Source organism: Sabethes cyaneus, chromosome 3, assembly GCF_943734655.1.
Source record: "Sabethes cyaneus chromosome 3, idSabCyanKW18_F2, whole genome shotgun sequence".
Taxonomy (NCBI): Eukaryota; Metazoa; Arthropoda; class Insecta; order Diptera; family Culicidae; genus Sabethes; species Sabethes cyaneus.
Window position 1 is genome coordinate 104,343,397 of NC_071355.1, and position 23,824 is coordinate 104,367,220.

A 23,824-nucleotide genomic window follows, 5' to 3' on the forward strand; every position below is an offset into this window, starting at 1 on the left:
TGACTAGAAAAATTTGGTTTTAAGTTTATCAAACCTTTGGAAGAGTTTTTTGAAACTGAATGTTCTATCGTCTGGTAGAATTTAAATTTTGACCAATTCCCCTAAAAGTAAAATAAAAAAAATTTTCTTCAGTTTCAATGTAACACATTGATGTTATTTGTTATTTATTTATTAACACATTGATGTGTTCTGCAAAGTTTTAGACCATATTATTACAAGAAATTTTGCTGAAGACAGTAACCTTCTGTCTCTTCAGCGAAGATAGAGAAATCTTATTTATTGTATATGAATTTGCAAAGTCAGTTTTTTCTATTTCAGCTCTTTTTGTAATTGTTGTATGACTTTTTCATGTATTACAAAGTTATACAAATAGTAAAAATACACAACTTTACTGAATATAGTATACCTCTATGTCTGCTTGTTTAGGATCTGTAGAACTTTGAATCTAAAAACACCCTAATTTTGATTCTGAATTATTTGACTACCAACAGACGGATACATTTTAAACATTTTACATTTGCTGATAGTTTTTCTGCATACAGACACCATTTTTCTATATGAAGAAACGAGAGAAAATACCAGTTGAGGCCAATTGCGGTATACCTCACATGCTGTTTGCTTCGTTTCTGTGATTTTCTGTCGGTTTATGCTGATGTTTTCCTAACAATTTAAAGTATTAATGCATCGAATCATTCTGACGTTTTGCACATAACAAGTTTATTGAAGAACATACGTTAGTTAAACAATGATTTGTAACTATATAACAATATGGCATTCAAAAACCTACACATGTTGTACAAAATACAACAGCGTGAGTAACCGAAGGTCAATAAAAATTGATGAAATTTATTCAAGAAAACTTTATTGATGTGAATGAATGAATGACATTACAGGAAATTATGCATAGTTCAAAAACCTGTAAGTTAGACCTTTACTACGCAATGTATATTGCGTAGAAAAGAATAAGAATATTTCGCAAAGAATATTTCTTCTTACAACTTACTTTTACTTGCACTTACCCACATTACTAACAACTTACTCAGCAATTTCATGAGAAAAAGAGCTATCAAAATTTATAAGTGCTTCTATTTTATTCAAATTTTGTAAACTTATTCAATTTTCAAAAATTTTATGTAAACCATGAATTATTGATGAATTATTTTCCGAAGACGTGTCGATTTATATCTCAAATAGCAAGTAGGACCGTATAACAAAGGTTCCTTTCACCACTAGGTGGATTAAATCAGGTTTTTCTTTTATTATAAAGATTTAAAAATTAAATTTCATTCATCTTTTATCTTTATAATACTGATAATTGCAATTAAACTCTAAATCTCAATTCCCTAATTTTTATCAAATTTTTAAAGCCTATCAAAACAAAGATTTACTCTGAAATTTAATGTACTTTTATAAGTTCGATGTAATGTGTTATGTTAGTTGAAAATGAAGCCCTACAATGTGCTTTGGTTTCCTAACTAATAGGGTTTCATTTAGAAAGATATATGCAAATGCATTTTTACATCTCACTACCTATGTACATAATAAGATTTTCAACAAAATATTTAATACTTTGTGCTATTTATTTTTTAGGATGATCCAGCAGTTACAATCTGATTTCGAAAGAACGATAGAAGGCTCAGGTTCAGCATTAGTAAACACAAACGAATTGTCAGGAGGAGCAAAAATTAATAGAATATTCCATGAGCGACTTCGATTTGAGATTGTCAAAATGTCATGCGATGAAAAGGAGCTACGCAGAGAAATTTCATTTGCAATTCGCAACATTCACGGTATTCGAGTAGGTCTGTTTACTCCTGACATGGCCTTTGAAGCAATTGTAAAGAAACAGATATCACAACTGAAAGAGCCTATTCTTAAGTGTATTGACTTAACGGTGCAGGAGTTATCAAACGTAGTCAGGATCTGCACCGACAAGGTAAGAATAATATCCGAAAGAGAATTAATACTGTGCTCAAGTTATTTATATTTTCTATGAAAAATTTTGTTTATGCAAAATTTAGTTATCATCTGAGGGGGAGGGTGTATTTCCCATACAAATGAAATACAAATTTCTGCATACACAAGTCTTTTTTTACACGGTTTGCTTATTTCGATTACTCAAAAACGGGTCAACTTTGGGAACATTTACAAACTACGTGACAAAAAACAAAGCGTGTACAAAAATACTTGACTGTCAAGAGCTAATCAAGCAACTGGAACCAAATTTGGCATCTGAGGGTTTTTGGAACTAAGATTTTTTTCTATGGTGAATTGAGACCCCTCCCCCCTCTATGAGGAGGGGGGGCTCCCATACAAATGAAACACGAATTTTCTCATAACTCGAGAACTCATCAAGAAAATGGAATTAAATTTGGCCTGTGGAAGTTACTGAAAGCACAATTATTTATGGTGGTTTGGGACCCTTTCCCTTTCTGAATGAGGGGGCTCCCATACAAATGAAACACAAATTTCCTCATCACTCGAGAATTAATCATGAAAATGGAACCAAATTTAGTATGTGGGGGTTTTTGGAGACAGGATTTTTGTCTATGATGGTTTGAGACCTCTCCCTTCTCTGGAAGGGGGGCTCTCATATAAATAAACCAGACATTTTTGCATAACTCAAAAGCTAATCGAATTGGAGAAATTTTAGACTTATCAGGACAGGACCTTCTGAATCGACATGAGGACCGTTGATAGAAATTGATTTGTAAATTTCTAATACCGTAAAACGGGGTAATATTGATCAGTTAAACCAATCTCATAAATAAGTGAAATTAACAACTTCTGTCAATTTTCCTGAACTGATCAATGTTACCCCGTTTTACGGTACACCTAACGTTTCCTTGAAGATTCAGGGTGAGCCAGCCGCAGGCTGCGAGTGTTCACCGGCGACCCGCTATCGAAAGCGCCGGCCCCTGCGAGGGGCTATAGTACTGACTAGTAGGAGTCTAGGAGTTATCCCTTAGTGGTGCTGAACGACCGGCAGCGAGTAAGGACAACATATATCTAATAATAGAGTAGGTCGACAGCCGCGAGTGGTTCTATAACACGATTAAAAAAAGCTTTTACAGCTGATCTTTTTAATTTTGCCAGGACATGCTGCACCGATTTGAAGACCATATAAGATTGTCGTAGCTCTGCGGTCTGCAGATTATTAGACCGTCGTGCAGTTCATTGATTGATTATGCTCGAGATTCTATCCTTCCACCACAATGCTGAATAGGTTTATCGATATACCGTAGCGCGAGGCGTGCCACCTCTGTTGCTGTTATCACGATCGGCAGCCAATGCAAAATGAACCGTTATAGAGGTAAATTGTGCTCGCCTACGGGTCTGGATAAATCATTCTCTTTATACCGGGTAATTTTCATAAACATCCTGCCTGATTTTAACAGTTCCAAAACGATTCCGGATGTTTAGAAAACCGATTGTTACAGTCTTCTCAATTAGTAACACAAGCATAAAATATATTGTCAAACAAGAAATATGATTTCCAGTTGAATTTACAATTTTCGTAATTACAGAGGCGGGTACCGCTAATCTGAGACATTTTAGCCAGCGAGTAGTGCGTTGGCCAGGTTTTAAATGTGTTAGCGCTTTCATTAGCTTCCATTAAATTAAAATGCCGCTAAATAAACAGCCAAAAAATAGTGGTATTTTTTTCGAAAATAATTTCTTGCAAATTGATGAAATTGACCATTGATATTTTGATGTTTCCTAAAATATCTGAATAGCTGACAATATCCGGATTGTTTGCAACAAGAGGTTGAATTGAATCCTTCGAACTTTGACCTTTTTTCCTTAGTATAATTGCCAGGTCCCTTAGTTTAATCACAAACAGACATAACTCTTTGAAGAAAATTCGATAAAAAATGTCACGCACATTTAGTATTAATACTAGCACCATTTAAGATCGACATTCCAAAATATCAACTTAAAAATGGAATATCCCTCTAACATGCAATTATTAATAAGTTAATAAGTGGCCTTCTCTTCTTTCGTTAAAAAGCACCACTTTGATGAATACGGAGACATTCCTAACCCACACTAAATATTAAATTACTGTTCAAACGAACAAGAACGGGACACTGAATGTTATGTCCGTTTTTCTGTGGAATAATATCTCATATATAAGAGAAAAACTGTCGACCAACATTTGAAAAGGGCGGATAAGCCAACTGTCAAACAGAACGAGTGAGAGTTCATTATCCTATGCTGCTCCTGCAAAAAATAACTCACTCGTTCTGTTTTTGACAGTTGGCTTTTCCACCATTTTCAAATGTTGGTCGACAACTATTATATAAGTTGGGTTATCACATTATAGTTTCCTGAAAATCTTTTAAAATTTGCGAAATGGAGTAATTCGACCTGGGCAATGGTCGGGTATATGCTGTCCTTACTCGCTGCCGCTCGTTCGAACTCTACTAAGAGATACCCCTACTAGTCAGTAAACCTAGGAAAACGCATGCCCCTAGATAGAGGTGATTTCTGCGGGAGGGCTGCCCCTCCGTAGTGGCCGGCGCTTCCGACGGCGGGTCGCCGGCGAACACTCGCGGCCTACGGCCGTCTCGCCCTGAATCTAGGAAACATTTGCCATTATGCCACCTTCTTATAATGAACGACACTCATCGGTTCATTTTTGCTAACACACCTAAAAATGTATGTTGTCAAATTCGGATTTCACGATACGCTTTTGGTTTCCTTTATTATTAGATATCCTTATAAAACGCGCGAGAATAACTTTGAATACATTAAAAATATTCTTATCAACGGGCCTTATACTGCGAGGCGAGTGACGTGACACGACAAATTAAAATTTGCTGCCACTCGCGTTTCAATTAGCCCTGCGATTGCCCTGTACTCTAATAACTGGCTGCGAAGTCTGTCATATAAAAACAAAAGGTCAAGTTTCGATTACGTAATGTAGCATCTAGGCTTTGCTTCGCCACTCGCGTTTCGTTCGGCGTTAATCGAGTCGAATGGGATAACATTGAAGTTTTCACATGGACCTTTCGCGGCATATGCGGCATGTCACTCGATTTGCAAATCACGGAAATAAATGCGCAACGAAATTGAACTTTTCACGTCACTTGCCTCGCATAATAGACCCCAAATCGGGAAAATGTTGATTCAGGGTAAAATACTTCGGGAAAATAGTCTGTTCGGGGAGAAATAATTCGGGAAAATAGTCAGTTCGGTGAGAAATAATTCGGCGAAATAGTCTGTTCGGGGATGGTGTTCTTCGGGTAAATATTTTTCGGGGAAATAGTACACTCGAGCAAATATCATTCGGGAAAATCGTTTTCGAGAAAACAGTTTTCGGGAAAAAGTCGTACAACCCATTTACTGAAATTAAAATTTTGCGTATTTGATTGACAGCATTTTGTGCTTTCTTTCAGAGCGTGCAATCTTTCGTAATGAAGATACAAACCCCATGGAAACATTTTCTCCCAAAGTGTTTGACTTGAAATTTGGCACTTTTTTCGCTCTATCCCGTTCAACTATGTTTGGAAGAATGTACGTCAGTTTGCAGAAGTGAAACGATTTTTTGGTAAACAACTTATCACTTTTCTATATTTGGTAAAAATTTGTGATTCTTGCTAATGATTCTGACTTTTATTTTATGATCGTTATCAATGAGGGAAGTAGATAATGGAGAATTAGAATGTAAAGGGGCAAAAACAACCAAGCTTATTTAAACTGCGACTGGTTCAATCAGCCGCAATGATGATAAAATATTTTGCCAAATTGACATAATTGCCAAAGAAATGTGCAAAACTTATTTGATGTTGACCATTTAATATGCCATTTTCACCGGAAGTACTCTTTTATAGCTCTTTTGAAAGTATGCTCGTAAATTGTTTTTATTTTAAGTTCTAAATACATACCCAAGGAGGTATTTCAAATAATGAAAATCGATAGGAAAATATAAAACAGCATATGTACCTATTTAGTTCTAGTTAGTTCTACTTATCTGGTATGTAATGATCGGAATCAAATGAAAATTAAGTCGAACAGTAACTCAGTTTTATTTTTTCAGATGGCCCGCTATCCACGCCTACGCGATGAAACTGAACGAATAATAACTACACATATTAGGCAGTGCGAACAGCGAGCCAAAGAACAACTTCTACTTATGATAGATTATGAGCTCGCATACATGAATACAAATCATGAAGATTTTATTGGATTTGCCAAGTGAGTAGTTAAAATGCACTCACCTAGTCGAAATATAATTACATTCGCATAAATTTCAGTGCACAGAGTAAAACAGAGAGTGCAGCAAAAACGGGTACACGAAGCCTTGGAAACCAAGTGATACGAAAAGGTCATATGTGTATTCAAAACCTTGGAATAATGAAAGGTAAGCATAGACAGCACATATTAGGGCGTATGAATAAAACAGTTTGCTTTACTTTTCCCGTGTAAATCTTATGGGAGAGTTTGCTCTAACTCTTTTATTCATATGGCTATTGTCTCCTTCGGAGCACATTTCAACAATTATAAAACGATGTTTCATTCACTTAGAAGTTCAGTAGTTTTTCTAGGCATTGGCAATGCGCACACAGGTTCGGGGGACCATCAAAACTCTTGCAGCAATGTTACGAGTCCTACGCAAATTCATATTTTATTAATAATCGTCTTGTACTGAACAATTACATTGAAAATACACTTGTCAAGGAAGGAGGGGTGCATTGGGGAGGCAATAATGAGAAATTGATGGTTCAAACTTCAAATTACTAAATTGGAAACATGCGTGGGACACGCAGAAAAAAACCACGTTAATAACTGCGAAATGCCTAAGAAATGTACGATTCCAATATTTTATCTATTTGAATGGATGTGCATACAGTCGAATTTCGCTGGTTGGGTCTTTAATACTTGGGCATCGTTTTAGTTGGGCCTTGGCTAGTTGGGTCCAACTAAAACGAAACTGGATGTCAAAATTGGTTGTCAAATAGACCAAATCATCATACCGTCAATTGACAGATACTGGCGCCCTTGTTTACATTTTGGAAAACTTTCTTTTCCGTTTATAGGGAATGTAGCGTGTATTTTAACATTTTACAGGCATAATGGTTTTTAAATTTAATCCCAATGCTGTTTAAACTCGACTTAAACAACAAACTTGCCGTTTAAACAGCTGAAACTTTTTTGGACTCTACGGTCTGTTTGTAAACAAGGGCGCCAGTATCTGCCAGATGACGTCACCTTGATTTGATCTATTATAACTGACAATCAGACGTCAATTGTTCCAAGGGGTGAGCAAAAGCGTATCAACTTGTAATTCGCGTTAAATTATTTTCAATAATAAATTTTTGAAATTCTCAGTTAATTTAAAACAGAATAAAATCCACATATTAGGTACCCGTTTCGCTTCACCAAACTTCGATTAATTTTGTTAAAAGAATTCAAGCCGCGTAGCTTCCAATACCTTGTTCTCAACGTATTGAATAACTCGGACTCGGCTAAGTCTATACGGCTATGCAAATCTAGATACAAATGCACTTTAATAAATCAGCTTACTTTGCTCTTTTTGAAAAAGTAGCTTTTTTATACGGCAGACTTCGCAGCTAGAGTACAGGACTATTTATTTATTTTTTATTTAAGTTTACATATCTGACGTAGCAATATATTCAACTCAGTAATATATACCTATGTATATTTATGTGCGTTTTACTCCTGTTCTCAAATCAAACATCTCATTTTATGTTTCAAACAAACAAAAAATCCGATATTAGCTCAATATCGATTCAACGTTTTACAAAATTGTAACACCAACAAAAAATGATGCATGCACCACTTATGGAAACTTGCTCTTCTGTCAGTTGGCCCAACTAGCGAATCACTTTCACTAGTTGGGCCGAGGTGGTGACCCGACCAGCGAAATACGATTGTATACGGGTAAAATTACGATTAGACCACTTATCAAGGTGAATCTCGATCCTACAAAACCTATTCTATTAACAAACGCAACTCCTTCCTGTATTCGTTGTGGGGATGCAGAGAACACGGTCTCGAAAACAACAAAGAATACACTAATATATCTTTTGCAATCTCACCTTAGGATGTGCCCTGTTCAGTTATTGATCTTTTAAATATCAAGTCACTGAATAATACATAGTGAGGAATAAATGGGAGTGACCCCAATCCCATTCATTTGATTCATTGTGCACTCTTGAATGATTTTACCTATAACTAGGTCGGATTTAGCTAAAATTTGGTTGAAACTACTCAAAATGCCCTTAAAGTGTACGAACTCAAATTTTGGGTAAAAAATTTAACCAATTTTGGTTACTTGCTACCGATAATCGAATTATTCTCTGTGACAAATAACGCACTTTTAAGTTCCTGCTGCCAATTTTTTGATTGAAAATCTAGTAAAAATCTGAGCTTGTACATCTTTAAGGGTATTTTGGGTAGTTTTAACCAAGTTTTAGCTAAATCCAACCAATTTACGGGTAAACTCATTTAAGGTGGAATTAGTCGTCATCGATTTTGCCAATTTCAAAGCAGCTTTTTTTTGTTTGAAATCAAATTTCTGTTCCTGAATATATATTCGCTGTGTTCAGATTGGCAAGAAGAATGCAGTATTTATATTTTTATAAACAGAACCCCGCTTTTGGACCCAAGAACTGTTTCCGAAATTGGGTTCTCCGACGAAAAGTTAATGACTGCTAATTTTCGTTTAACCCATTTCCTCCCAGCGTTGCGAAAACGCAACGCACTTTCATTCGTTTCTAGAGAAGGCCCGGTTGAAGATAACAACTTGGACCCTGAGAAACAAAGAAAGATTGAAAAAAAATCTAATCGACCTGTTTTTGCTCAAAGGCCAGATGTTACATGTAACATAATTATAGCTGTGACAAAACAACAGGTTTTGCTATTTTTCAGACAGTTAAGGAAAAATGCTCACGAAACTCGATTTTACCTCTATTAACGCCTGAGCTATCAATCAGTGTTAGTAAAAATTGGTTGCTTGCCAGAAAAAGCTTTGTTTCATAATTTTGATTATTTTTGTAATTTTCAGATAGGTTTGAAGCTTTGCGTTGCGAAAACGCAACGCTAGGAAGTAACGATATTCAAAATTTGCAACGGGAATGTTTGTTTTCGTTCGTTCGCTGCGGTGTTTCATTTGATGTCGTTGCTTTTTAGTAAACAAATAAATGTAAATCTTATCTTTCGCTTTATTAAAATATCCCAAAAACATTATAAAAGTTTACATAACATAGAATTTGCTGCTTCAAACACTGATGGCAGATGGAGAAGCCGTTGTGATAAGAGCGTACCTTTGCCTCCGGAATATCTGGATGAATTGAGTGATGGCAACGACAGTTTCATGGACCCAAACTTAATGTTACAACCTTTCCGGAACGTGTTGGTAGGCATTCAATCATCTGCGATGACATGCATTTAGCATTCAAACTGCATACTATGCGTCTAGTGCAAAGATGGTCTCCAACCCAAATATTTCGATATCTATCATAAAACATAACATGTAATACTCTAAGTCGTTCATTTAATCTTTATTAATACTCAAAATCACAAAAAAAATCCCAAATTTGATTTAACGGTAAAAAAGTATGAAGCATTTATTTGCATAATAATGAAGGTATGCAAAAACGGTATACCCTTAATGCCCAGCGTTGCGGGACACAGGATCAAAATTAAAAATACATATCAGCGGTTTTTTCTTAGTTGACCGAAAAGAGAATTTTCCTGAAAGTTTCAACTTTCTATCCCTGCTGGGAAAAGTGTGGGGCTTAATGGGTTAAGATTGTGCAATTTTACTGATTCAGGTCAATCACTGTGTGCAACCAATGATATATGAAATCAGTCTAAGGTAAACTAAGGTTCTACAGTGTAATATATTTTAATAGGAAGCTTCATTCGCAGTTAAGCGGGGAGTATAGAAACAATGTTGACTTGCTGACAAACCGACTTGTTTTTTTTTTGTTAATTGATTAGTAATGGCAAGATGTAATTGACGTCAAAAATGGTTTATTTTCTGCTATAAACTATTGTCAAAAGCTACAAATCAAAGTGTAAAAAAAATTCAACACGTAGTCCTACGTCAAAATAAAATCGAATGTCGTCCGTCTAGTGCTAGACGATAGCGAATATATATTCGTAAAAAACATCCACTGCATTGGCAGTACAAGATTGAAAATGAAGCAATTGAACGAGTTTCATCATTCAAGGACCTGCGTTGCGAAAACGCAACGCACTTTCATTCGTTTCTAGAGAAGGCCCGGTTGAAGATAACAACTTGGACCCTGAGAAACAAAGAAAGATTGAAAAAAAATCTAATCGACCTGTTTTTGCTCAAAGGCCAGATGTTACATGTAACATAATTATAGCTGTGACAAAACAACAGGTTTTGCTATTTTTCAGACAGTTAAGGAAAAATGCTCACGAAACTCGATTTTACCTCTATTAACGCCTGAGCTATCAATCAGTGTTAGTAAAAATTGGTTGCTTGCCAGAAAAAGCTTTGTTTCATAATTTTGATTATTTTTGTAATTTTCAGATAGGTTTGAAGCTTTGCGTTGCGAAAACGCAACGCTAGGAAGTAACGATATTCAAAATTTGCAACGGGAATGTTTGTTTTCGTTCGTTCGCTGCGGTGTTTCATTTGATGTCGTTGCTTTTTAGTAAACAAATAAATGTAAATCTTATCTTTCGCTTTATTAAAATATCCCAAAAACATTATAAAAGTTTACATAACATAGAATTTGCTGCTTCAAACACTGATGGCAGATGGAGAAGCCGTTGTGATAAGAGCGTACCTTTGCCTCCGGAATATCTGGAGGAATTGAGTGATGGCAACGACAGTTTCATGGACCCAAACTTAATGTTACAACCTTTCCGGAACGTGTTGGTAGGCATTCAATCATCTGCGATGACATGCATTTAGCATTCAAACTGCATACTATGCGTCTAGTGCAAAGATGGTCTCCAACCCAAATATTTCGATATCTATCATAAAACATAACATGTAATACTCTAAGTCGTTCATTTAATCTTTATTAATACTCAAAATCACAAAAAAAATCCCAAATTTGATTTAACGGTAAAAAAGTATGAAGCATTTATTTGCATAATAATGAAGGTATGCAAAAACGGTATACCCTTAATGCCCAGCGTTGCGTTTTCGCAACGTAGCGTTGCGGGACACAGGATCAAAATTAAAAATACATGTCAGCGGTTTTTTCTTAGTTGACCGAAAAGAGAATTTTCCTGAAAGTTTCAACTTTCTATCCCTGCTGGGAAAAGTGTGGGGCTTAATGGGTTAAGATTGTGCAATTTTACTGATTCAGGTCAATCACTGTGTGCAACCAATGATATATGAAATCAGTCTAAGGTAAACTAAGGTTCTACAGTGTAATATATTTTAATAGGAAGCTTCATTCGCAGTTAAGCGGGGAGTATAGAAACAATGTTGACTTGCTGACAAACCGACTTGTTTTTTTTTTGTTAATTGATTAGTAATGGCAAGATGTAATTGACGTCAAAAATGGTTTATTTTCTGCTATAAACTATTGTCAAAAGCTACAAATCAAAGTGTAAAAAAAATTCAACACGTAGTCCTACGTCAAAATAAAATCGAATGTCGTCCGTCTAGTGCTAGACGATAGCGAATATATATTCGTAAAAAACATCCACTGCATTGGCAGTACAAGATTGAAAATGAAGCAATTGAACGAGTTTCATCATTCAAGGACCTGCGTTGCGAAAACGCAACGCACTTTCATTCGTTTCTAGAGAAGGCCCGGTTGAAGATAACAACTTGGACCCTGAGAAACAAAGAAAGATTGAAAAAAAATCTAATCGACCTGTTTTTGCTCAAAGGCCAGATGTTACATGTAACATAATTATAGCTGTGACAAAACAACAGGTTTTGCTATTTTTCAGACAGTTAAGGAAAAATGCTCACGAAACTCGATTTTACCTCTATTAACGCCTGAGCTATCAATCAGTGTTAGTAAAAATTGGTTGCTTGCCAGAAAAAGCTTTGTTTCATAATTTTGATTATTTTTGTAATTTTCAGATAGGTTTGAAGCTTTGCGTTGCGAAAACGCAACGCTAGGAAGTAACGATATTCAAAATTTGCAACGGGAATGTTTGTTTTCGTTCGTTCGCTGCGGTGTTTCATTTGATGTCGTTGCTTTTTAGTAAACAAATAAATGTAAATCTTATCTTTCGCTTTATTAAAATATCCCAAAAACATTATAAAAGTTTACATAACATAGAATTTGCTGCTTCAAACACTGATGGCAGATGGAGAAGCCGTTGTGATAAGAGCGTACCTTTGCCTCCGGAATATCTGGAGGAATTGAGTGATGGCAACGACAGTTTCATGGACCCAAACTTAATGTTACAACCTTTCCGGAACGTGTTGGTAGGCATTCAATCATCTGCGATGACATGCATTTAGCATTCAAACTGCATACTATGCGTCTAGTGCAAAGATGGTCTCCAACCCAAATATTTCGATATCTATCATAAAACATAACATGTAATACTCTAAGTCGTTCATTTAATCTTTATTAATACTCAAAATCACAAAAAAAATCCCAAATTTGATTTAACGGTAAAAAAGTATGAAGCATTTATTTGCATAATAATGAAGGTATGCAAAAACGGTATACCCTTAATGCCCAGCGTTGCGGGACACAGGATCAAAATTAAAAATACATATCAGCGGTTTTTTCTTAGTTGACCGAAAAGAGAATTTTCCTGAAAGTTTCAACTTTCTATCCCTGCTGGGAAAAGTGTGGGGCTTAATGGGTTAAGATTGTGCAATTTTACTGATTCAGGTCAATCACTGTGTGCAACCAATGATATATGAAATCAGTCTAAGGTAAACTAAGGTTCTACAGTGTAATATATTTTAATAGGAAGCTTCATTCGCAGTTAAGCGGGGAGTATAGAAACAATGTTGACTTGCTGACAAACCGACTTGTTTTTTTTTTGTTAATTGATTAGTAATGGCAAGATGTAATTGACGTCAAAAATGGTTTATTTTCTGCTATAAACTATTGTCAAAAGCTACAAATCAAAGTGTAAAAAAAATTCAACACGTAGTCCTACGTCAAAATAAAATCGAATGTCGTCCGTCTAGTGCTAGACGATAGCGAATATATATTCGTAAAAAACATCCACTGCATTGGCAGTACAAGATTGAAAATGAAGCAATTGAACGAGTTTCATCATTCAAGGACCTGCGTTGCGAAAACGCAACGCACTTTCATTCGTTTCTAGAGAAGGCCCGGTTGAAGATAACAACTTGGACCCTGAGAAACAAAGAAAGATTGAAAAAAAATCTAATCGACCTGTTTTTGCTCAAAGGCCAGATGTTACATGTAACATAATTATAGCTGTGACAAAACAACAGGTTTTGCTATTTTTCAGACAGTTAAGGAAAAATGCTCACGAAACTCGATTTTACCTCTATTAACGCCTGAGCTATCAATCAGTGTTAGTAAAAATTGGTTGCTTGCCAGAAAAAGCTTTGTTTCATAATTTTGATTATTTTTGTAATTTTCAGATAGGTTTGAAGCTTTGCGTTGCGAAAACGCAACGCTAGGAAGTAACGATATTCAAAATTTGCAACGGGAATGTTTGTTTTCGTTCGTTCGCTGCGGTGTTTCATTTGATGTCGTTGCTTTTTAGTAAACAAATAAATGTAAATCTTATCTTTCGCTTTATTAAAATATCCCAAAAACATTATAAAAGTTTACATAACATAGAATTTGCTGCTTCAAACACTGATGGCAGATGGAGAAGCCGTTGTGATAAGAGCGTACCTTTGCCTCCGGAATATCTGGATGAATTGAGTGATGGCAACGACAGTTTCATGGACCCAAACTTAATGTTACAACCTTTCCGGAACGTGTTGGTAGGCATTCAATCATCTGCGATGACATGCATTTAGCATTCAAACTGCATACTATGCGTCTAGTGCAAAGATGGTCTCCAACCCAAATATTTCGATATCTATCATAAAACATAACATGTAATACTCTAAGTCGTTCATTTAATCTTTATTAATACTCAAAATCACAAAAAAATCCCAAATTTGATTTAACGGTAAAAAAGTATGAAGCATTTATTTGCATAATAATGAAGGTATGCAAAAACGGTATACCCTTAATGCCCAGCGTTGCGTTTTCGCAACGTAGCGTTGCGGGACACAGGATCAAAATTAAAAATACATGTCAGCGGTTTTTTCTTAGTTGACCGAAAAGAGAATTTTCCTGAAAGTTTCAACTTTCTATCCCTGCTGGGAAAAGTGTGGGGCTTAATGGGTTAAGATTGTGCAATTTTACTGATTCAGGTCAATCACTGTGTGCAACCAATGATATATGAAATCAGTCTAAGGTAAACTAAGGTTCTACAGTGTAATATATTTTAATAGGAAGCTTCATTCGCAGTTAAGCGGGGAGTATAGAAACAATGTTGACTTGCTGACAAACCGACTTGTTTTTTTTTTGTTAATTGATTAGTAATGGCAAGATGTAATTGACGTCAAAAATGGTTTATTTTCTGCTATAAACTATTGTCAAAAGCTACAAATCAAAGTGTAAAAAAAATTCAACACGTAGTCCTACGTCAAAATAAAATCGAATGTCGTCCGTCTAGTGCTAGACGATAGCGAATATATATTCGTAAAAAACATCCACTGCATTGGCAGTACAAGATTGAAAATGAAGCAATTGAACGAGTTTCATCATTCAAGGACCTGCGTTGCGAAAACGCAACGCACTTTCATTCGTTTCTAGAGAAGGCCCGGTTGAAGATAACAACTTGGACCCTGAGAAACAAAGAAAGATTGAAAAAAAATCTAATCGACCTGTTTTTGCTCAAAGGCCAGATGTTACATGTAACATAATTATAGCTGTGACAAAACAACAGGTTTTGCTATTTTTCAGACAGTTAAGGAAAAATGCTCACGAAACTCGATTTTACCTCTATTAACGCCTGAGCTATCAATCAGTGTTAGTAAAAATTGGTTGCTTGCCAGAAAAAGCTTTGTTTCATAATTTTGATTATTTTTGTAATTTTCAGATAGGTTTGAAGCTTTGCGTTGCGAAAACGCAACGCTAGGAAGTAACGATATTCAAAATTTGCAACGGGAATGTTTGTTTTCGTTCGTTCGCTGCGGTGTTTCATTTGATGTCGTTGCTTTTTAGTAAACAAATAAATGTAAATCTTATCTTTCGCTTTATTAAAATATCCCAAAAACATTATAAAAGTTTACATAACATAGAATTTGCTGCTTCAAACACTGATGGCAGATGGAGAAGCCGTTGTGATAAGAGCGTACCTTTGCCTCCGGAATATCTGGAGGAATTGAGTGATGGCAACGACAGTTTCATGGACCCAAACTTAATGTTACAACCTTTCCGGAACGTGTTGGTAGGCATTCAATCATCTGCGATGACATGCATTTAGCATTCAAACTGCATACTATGCGTCTAGTGCAAAGATGGTCTCCAACCCAAATATTTCGATATCTATCATAAAACATAACATGTAATACTCTAAGTCGTTCATTTAATCTTTATTAATACTCAAAATCACAAAAAAAATCCCAAATTTGATTTAACGGTAAAAAAGTATGAAGCATTTATTTGCATAATAATGAAGGTATGCAAAAACGGTATACCCTTAATGCCCAGCGTTGCGTTTTCGCAACGTAGCGTTGCGGGACACAGGATCAAAATTAAAAATACATGTCAGCGGTTTTTTCTTAGTTGACCGAAAAGAGAATTTTCCTGAAAGTTTCAACTTTCTATCCCTGCTGGGAAAAGTGTGGGGCTTAATGGGTTAAGATTGTGCAATTTTACTGATTCAGGTCAATCACTGTGTGCAACCAATGATATATGAAATCAGTCTAAGGTAAACTAAGGTTCTACAGTGTAATATATTTTAATAGGAAGCTTCATTCGCAGTTAAGCGGGGAGTATAGAAACAATGTTGACTTGCTGACAAACCGACTTGTTTTTTTTTGTTAATTGATTAGTAATGGCAAGATGTAATTGACGTCAAAAATGGTTTATTTTCTGCTATAAACTATTGTCAAAAGCTACAAATCAAAGTGTAAAAAAAATTCAACACGTAGTCCTACGTCAAAATAAAATCGAATGTCGTCCGTCTAGTGCTAGACGATAGCGAATATATATTCGTAAAAAACATCCACTGCATTGGCAGTACAAGATTGAAAATGAAGCAATTGAACGAGTTTCATCATTCAAGGACCTTGGAATTTTGCTTGATACACAACTGTCATTTAGGGAGCACTACTCTTACATCATAGCGAAGGCTAATCGCAATCTTGGGTTTATCTTCCGAATTTCCAAGGAGTTCAACGATCCGTACTGTCTGCGAGCACTGTACTTCTCACTTGTGCGGTCAACACTTGAAACGGCGGCCGTAGTGTGGAGTCCATACCATGATGTTTGGATTAAAAGAATTGAAGCTGTTCAGAAGAAATTCATTCGCTATGCTTTAAGATTTCTGCCTTGGAATACCCCAAGCGACTTGCCACCCTACGTGAATCGATGCGCGCTGCTTGGTATGAATACTCTATCGAAAAGACGTGACATTGCCAGTGCTGTCTTCGTTGGAAAACTATTGCTAGCTGAAATAGACGCTGCTCACATTTTGACTCAGATTAACGTTAGCATTGCCCCAAGGAATCTTCGACTTCGGCCGTTTCTTAGACTGCATTTTTATAGAACCGATTACGCGCAGAACGAACCTGTAAGAAGAATGTGTTCAGTATTTAATCGAGTGTTTGACGAATTCGACTTTAATGTCAGTATAAATGCATTTAGAAATCGACTGAATTTAATTGATTTGTGACAGTTTATGTAGTTTTAAGTCATTCATGTAGACCAAAGCGTTCGATGAATTATGTTAATAAATAATAATAATAAATAATAATAATAAATAATAATAATAAATAATAATAATAAATAATAATAATATATAATAATAATAATAATAACTACATTTCAACTGGAATGGCAATAACTAATATATTAGTGATATAAATTAAGTATTTAGGAAAAAATGTCAATTATATTACCATCATTACTTATGAAAAAATAACGTTTACAATGCTCAACGTAATCAGTAGATATACATGTGATAACCAATAATTCTTTTAGGTGGTTCTCGTCCGTATTGGTTTGTACTGACCTCAGAAAGTATTTCGTGGTATAAGGATGAAGATGAGAAAGAAAAGAAGTATATGCTGCCGTTGGATGGTTTAAAACTAAGGGATATAGAACAAGGTTTTATGTCCAGGAGACATACATTTGCTCTTTTCAACCCTGAAGGACGAAACGTTTATAAGGTATAAATGTTTAAAAAAATTTCTGTAAAATGAAATGAAATAATTATTTTTATATCAAAGGACTATAAGCAATTAGAACTATCGTGTGAAAGCACTGATGATGTCGATTCATGGAAAGCTTCGTTTCTGCGCGCTGGCGTTTATCCAGAGAAAGATACTCCAGCGAACGGTGAAGATGTAAGTAATTTCCATTAAATTTTTCTTATTGATAATTAATGTAGCAAATTGATTGGGAAAAGTGTATCTTATAGAACCTTTTCAAATGTTTATTATCCTCTAATGAAGAGCATTCACACAGCGAAACTGCCGTTATAAAAACAGTAAAATAAATCTTTTTTACCGACCGGCGTTGAATCAAAGACGGAAAAAGTCGATGTTAGTGATCTGTAACATAAGCTACTGTTAGATTCATGATTTAAAATCCGGTTAGACGTGTAACCTATCTCGATCACGTTATAATGTGCTATTGAAGCTTAATATTGTTATTATCTAACTCCCAATGGATCTAAAATATTTTGATTTTACGTAGGTGGACCTATTCTTCCACTCTTTCTTTGTTGCGGTTAATGAGTACTTCTTATTATCATTAGATTAATAATAAAGAATTTATGTAACGTATATAGGTCAAATAGCTTATTCTAAAGCTTTTCTAATATGGAAGCAAGGTTATGAGCGTTATTCGTTTCGAGGATTGGAAAGAAACCCGAGTTGAGAGTAGACCATGACTTTGTGCCATTTGGAATATTGTGTCACGATTTTTCGTTTCCTCTCATATCTCAATGTGAATTGATGTAAGAGATTGTGCTGGTGGATGTATAATATTTTTGTTGACTGCTTCGATACAGAATCATCGCAAAAAGGACGAGGTGATATTATTTGGAATTATAAAATATCTGTTGTAGCTATTTGCTACTTCTTGACATCATGTCTATAAATAAACATATTTATAAATAAAAAAAACTATTTTAAAACCATATTAGAAACTAGGATTAGAATCGGACTATAAATTACGTATTTGAAGAGGGTAACATAGTACCTATATAATATTTTTACCCATGATCTTCATTACAACACTTTCTCAGAAAGAATTTTTGTTGTTAGATTATAGTCACTTTAACAGCTTATGTCATTCGTGACTTCTGCGGGGTTAGGATTTCAACCCGAGTCCTCGGCGTGAGAGGTGTGAATGCTGACCACTGCGCCGGGACTGACCCAAATCAAAAAGAATGAACAACAAAATTATGTTAGAATAAGTTTTAAAAACAATTTTACTACCATAATCTTTTTTGATAGTCTCTAATAAAATTGTTTCGCGAGCTTAGGTTGGTAGGGTTTACAGTTTTGCAATGTTTATTTCGTATTGGTTTATAGCAATTGAACCAGTTTTTCCTTTGGTTCTTTTGCTTCCAAATTCGGCATTTTATCAACGTAGTTTTATTAATAAATTTTTGCAGTACATAGATATACCATAACCTTTCGAGTTTATCTATTTTCTCGATCAAAGCATATAAGTTAGCGGCTATATGCAAGTTCAATCCAGTTACAGCGATCAAAACCGTTTACAAACGATGTTAAATTTTTTAGTTTAGCTTTCTCAATCCCTATATCCGTTTTTTTATTAGATTCTCTTGATGAACGATTTTCTTGAATATCCACCACTCTCGCGTTCAATGGACGTCTTTGAAGTGATTTATTATAGAAGAAAAGATGTAAGATTCCCAAAAAAGGGTGAAAGGGTGAATACAATACCTACGATGACTTTTGTGAAAAAGCTCGGGTACTCGGTGGTCAAAATATATTAGTTTTTGGCTGATCAAATGAGAAATAAGATCGTTATTATTGACGCTATTGAATCCTAAGTAACCGGGTGTCTCATTTGTATGGCCAAGGTTACATAGGTATACGAAATTTATCTAATAAGTTTGATATTGAAAGTGATATTAGAACCAAATGTTCGGTAGCCGCCACCTCTATCTTAATTCCCTTTCTTCGACAAGAACTGACACACGCTTACATCTACCGAATTCATAGAGTAGCTTAATATTCCAGCGACTTTACAACAGTTATATGCACGCAAAATACATACTTTTTCAGAAAAAAAACAACAGAAATGTAATAGGTATATTTATTCGATATCAAATGAAAAACTGTTAGAGTTGACAAAATTGTCTGCTACGTATCTGATCCTTGACAATCTGATGTTATGTTAAAAGTTTACACGTAAAAATCAATTATATTGTTTTTTTTTATACAGTTATTCAAACATACAAAAGCAAATCATAATTTAAAAGTGCTCTGATTTTGTTCGAATGTTGTGTACTACATATTTCGTTTTCAAAAAATATTAAACTCGTACCTTTTATTTGGTGGTTAGGGTTCCCCTTATTAAGTTTTTTTTTCATGTGCGGACTCATTACTGCGACCAGTATAGTTGATCTATTGTAATATCACCCGGGTGTTTGCTGTATGGCCTGCACTGCATTTCTTACTAAGTTAGAGTGATCCTAAAAATGTTTTTTGCCAAGCATTCTTTCTTTAAAAAATCTTTTGTATCACTGAGCCGATTTCAATGATTTAGATATAAAGTGAATTGAATTAAAGTTTGAATTTTTATTTTAAAAACATTCAAAATATCGCGAACGGCGTTCTCACGCATCGACTGTTGTTGGAGTTGGTTAGAGTGGAAATTTGAAATGAGAGTTTTCGTTGGTGATGAAACGAAGTTTCAATATTATGCCTGTTAGTCCGTGGGGTCACCCTCAGCTACAAATAAAAAATAACTAATCTAAAATTTTGTTCTTTTTTATTTTTTTTTCTTTTAAAATTTTGTATACAAAACATTAACAAAATTGGAGTACTTTTAAATTTTGTTATGTTATTTTTTCATGATACAAATGCTGTATATATATTGTAATTCTAATTATTATTTTATACTTCGTTCAAGCAGGCTGAAGGAGCAGAGGTTGGTATAGTATTGATTATGTCTTATGTTTTATACTAATGTAAATATATTCAGTGTGTTTAGTGTTTCCTGTACTAATAGATCATTATTTATGTTTAAAACGTAGTACATACCGTATCCGTACCTATTATTTCGATTAAGCTTGAAGCTAAATTCTGCAATCCGCATCATATGAAAATAGTTTGATTGTAGTGTTTTTGGCACTTCATTGGAATATGTGGAAGACGTAGCAGTTTAAGAGAATTTAATTATTTTTAATGACGCCGCAGTACCGTGCGGTTGGCCAGACTGGCACCTGCTAGGGGCGCCGAAAAAGGTCTGAACTTCAGTAACGTATGCATTAAAAAATCGATTTCTTTCGGATGGCGATGAAACAATATTAAGAAATATAATGCAATAGATCAAATTTTCTCCAAATCCCACGTTTATTAATCCTTCTGAAAAATACTTTGCTACTGGCTGGACTTACGGCAGTTGGTCGTATCCTTTAGCGGCAACTTACAGCAGGTTCATCTTCCGTTTACCGCAAGCCCCATAGGATAGAATAGTGGCTTGCTTATTCCCTTCGTGCTGATCGTCAGTCAAAGAAGGACCTTCTTCGGGAATTTCGTGTGCGAGATATATTTGTTGTCATCGTCTAAATCACCTCATCGTCGGAGATGTTTGCCGCTAACGCCGCTCCTTCTGGGTAATTGCTTGCTGCTCAAAAACGGTCGGCCTCGACTGACACTTCGCATAAAAATGTTCGTTTTGTTCCGGTACTTCTTCACCATTTGGCGGATTGCGTAGACTTTCCGGCCCAAGGCGCGGAACGATGTGGCCACTATGCTCTTGATCTTCCTATTAAGCTACGGCTGCACTTTACTATCACACTTCATCGTTGGGCGGCCGGAACAAAACTTCCGTGGAACGCTCTTGCCTTTCTCCAGAAGGGAGGGGATATTGTAAATATCGGATCGGCTATATTCGGCGGACACGAAGTATTAATATTTTTTGAAACGGTGGTTCTACAATTGACGAAGGGACGCACAGTGGGACGGATTAAAAAGAATACGGACATCGATATTTGTGACGAAACTACTAAAGATATCACCTTAATGTCTTCTGCAAAGTTTCTTCGCTTTATGAGAACTTTTTTATGGTGTTGGAAAATTTGGGATTAAGGGGATAACACAACAGATAGAAAAAATAACTTTTTTTGTAGGCAAGAATATTTTCTATAGTATATTTTCTATGGCTTTCCCCACTTTAAGAGGAGGGGGGCTCCTATACAAATGAAAAACAAATTTCCTCATAACTCGAGAACTAATCAAGCAAATGGAACCAAATTTGACATGTAAGTGGTTTTGGACGCAAGATTTTTTTCTATGGTGAATTGAGACCTCTCTTCTTTAGAAAGCGAGTTATGGCCCATCTCCCCTTTAAGAGGGTGGGCTTCCATACAAATGAAATGCAAATTTCCTCTTATCTCAAGAACTAATCAATCAAATGGAACCAAATTTGGCATGTGGGAGTTTTAGATGGCAGAAATTTTTTCTATGGTGAATTACAACCCCTTCCCCTTTTAAGAGGGGAGCTTCCATACAAATGAAATTCAAATTTTCTTATAACTTGAGAACTAATCAAGCAAATGGAACCAAATTTGGCATGCGGGAGATTTTGGAGTCTTGAATTTATTTTACGATAGTTAGAGACCTCTCACCCCTGTGTACTCTCATACAAATAAAACAGAAATTTTTGCGAAACTCAAAAACTAATCGAACTCGAGAAATTCGAGACTCTTTCATAAAACATTAGTCAATACAAGACCACAAAAACTATCTATAGTATCAGGTATCAGGTATCAGCATCTTTGGCTCGAGCAGCACGTTCCTCACAATCATGTGGAAGATTTGTGCCTTGCCCCTCTTGCCCGTGTCATCATTTACCTGATGAGGACGGGAAGGAAAAGAAGTCTATAGTAACACTAGATCATTCAGGACGAGACGGTCGCGAGTGTTGCCGGTGACCCGCCGTCGGAAGCGCCGCCCACTGGGGGGCTTGCAAAACTCGAGATTGTGACAAAGATCATCCGAGATTCATGATTTATGTACAACACAGGTTAATTTGTGGCAATACGAAGTTTGTCGGGTCAGCTAGTAATAAATAAATTAAATAAAAATATCGCAAAATGAATGGATTGGGTTATTTTTAGACACAGATCGTGCCTCTTCCTCCATCTGCTGTAGAACCCCCGATCGAGAAGTTTTAATCTAACTTTATGTTTACTGGCGGAACGACGACACTATGCAGGCCCTTGCGACTTACAAGGTACTGCGCGTGACGCTGTTCGTCTACCAGCGTAAGCCGCGTTTCTCAGCGACAGGACACGAAGTGCCATACGATATCTAACGATACGATACGAATAAAGCATCGAGCGTAGTTGCTTGATAATTTTCGCCACTGCAGTTGCTTAACTGATAATTTTCATTTTTTTTCTGTACACAACAGGGTTGCTACGATTGGCAATGCATAGGTAAATTTATCACCAAGTGGCAGAAGACCCGCATGAAAAATCGTTAAAATCAGGTTATTATGTTAAAATGGCTTGGCTTGGCTGTTTATCGGACATTTCAAGGCGCAGCTCTATTATGAGGGATTGAAGAATAGGGGAACTGGGGGGAAAATGAACACCCTTAGCAATTTCGCCATTTTCTCCCCAAGGAACCAACCAAATGCTGATCGCACTATATGAATTGAAAGCTGGATTCATATTCCACGTAGCTTAAAGATGTTAAAAATAGGACTATTTTTCATGAAAAATTCCTCTTTTTCGAAAGCGTCACATTCGAGCCTGATTTTTTTCGTGTGGGTAAAATGAACATGTAGTGAGGGCAAAATGAACATGTAATAGAAAACTAAAGTTAACATGCAGTTTAGATAAATTAAACACTATTTTACATTATCATTGTTCTACATAAGCCGTAGGTATTCAACAGGGCTGTTGGAATTAAAATGGGACTCCACAAAGTTAACATAATGTATCTTCGCCACGTTCATACAATGCTTGACTTTTAGCTCGCAGGATTTTCCAGCACTCGGTCATTTTTCGAGAGACTCGATCATTTTTGTTGCTTGAATTGTAATTATTTCGTAGCTGCTGATAAATGGAAAGTAAAACATCATGATACCCACTGTTCATTTTGCCCCCATAGTGAGGTGTTCATTTTACCCCCAAAACACCAATTGTTTTCAAGTGTTTATGTAACAAACAGTTGATAAAATTATTTGGAATTTTCGACAGATCCGCAGGATACTTATAAGCAAACAACTGTGAATGATACCAATAGTCGAAAATTAATTTGTTTCGCCAAAATAGTTTATTTACTAATAGTGGAAATTATCATCGGCGTCAGATTTCTGCAAATATTTTTTACTTTTTCCATTTTTTTCACATTGGAAAGCTTATGATCACCACATATTGTCTCAAACAGCTTGAAATACTTCTAGGA

The 23,824-nt window shown here is 35.7% G+C and overlaps 1 protein-coding gene across 3 annotated transcripts in view; it reads left to right on the forward strand.

Annotated features, from left to right (window-relative positions):
* Nucleotides 1–23,824, forward strand: part of LOC128743795 (dynamin) — a 115,130-nt gene that overhangs the window by 22,580 nt on the left and 68,726 nt on the right. For 2 of the 3 annotated variants that reach the window (XM_053840460.1, XM_053840462.1), the window contains exons 5-10: nt 1,591–1,936; nt 6,044–6,201; nt 6,261–6,367; nt 17,184–17,371; nt 17,432–17,548; nt 20,319–20,333. In XM_053840460.1, the coding sequence (XP_053696435.1) occupies nt 1,591–1,936; nt 6,044–6,201; nt 6,261–6,367; nt 17,184–17,371; nt 17,432–17,548; nt 20,319–20,333 (931 nt within the window). The remainder of the gene's footprint in view (nt 1–1,590; nt 1,937–6,043; nt 6,202–6,260; nt 6,368–17,183; nt 17,372–17,431; nt 17,549–20,318; nt 20,334–23,824) is intronic. The other variant, XM_053840461.1, reaches the window with a different exon arrangement.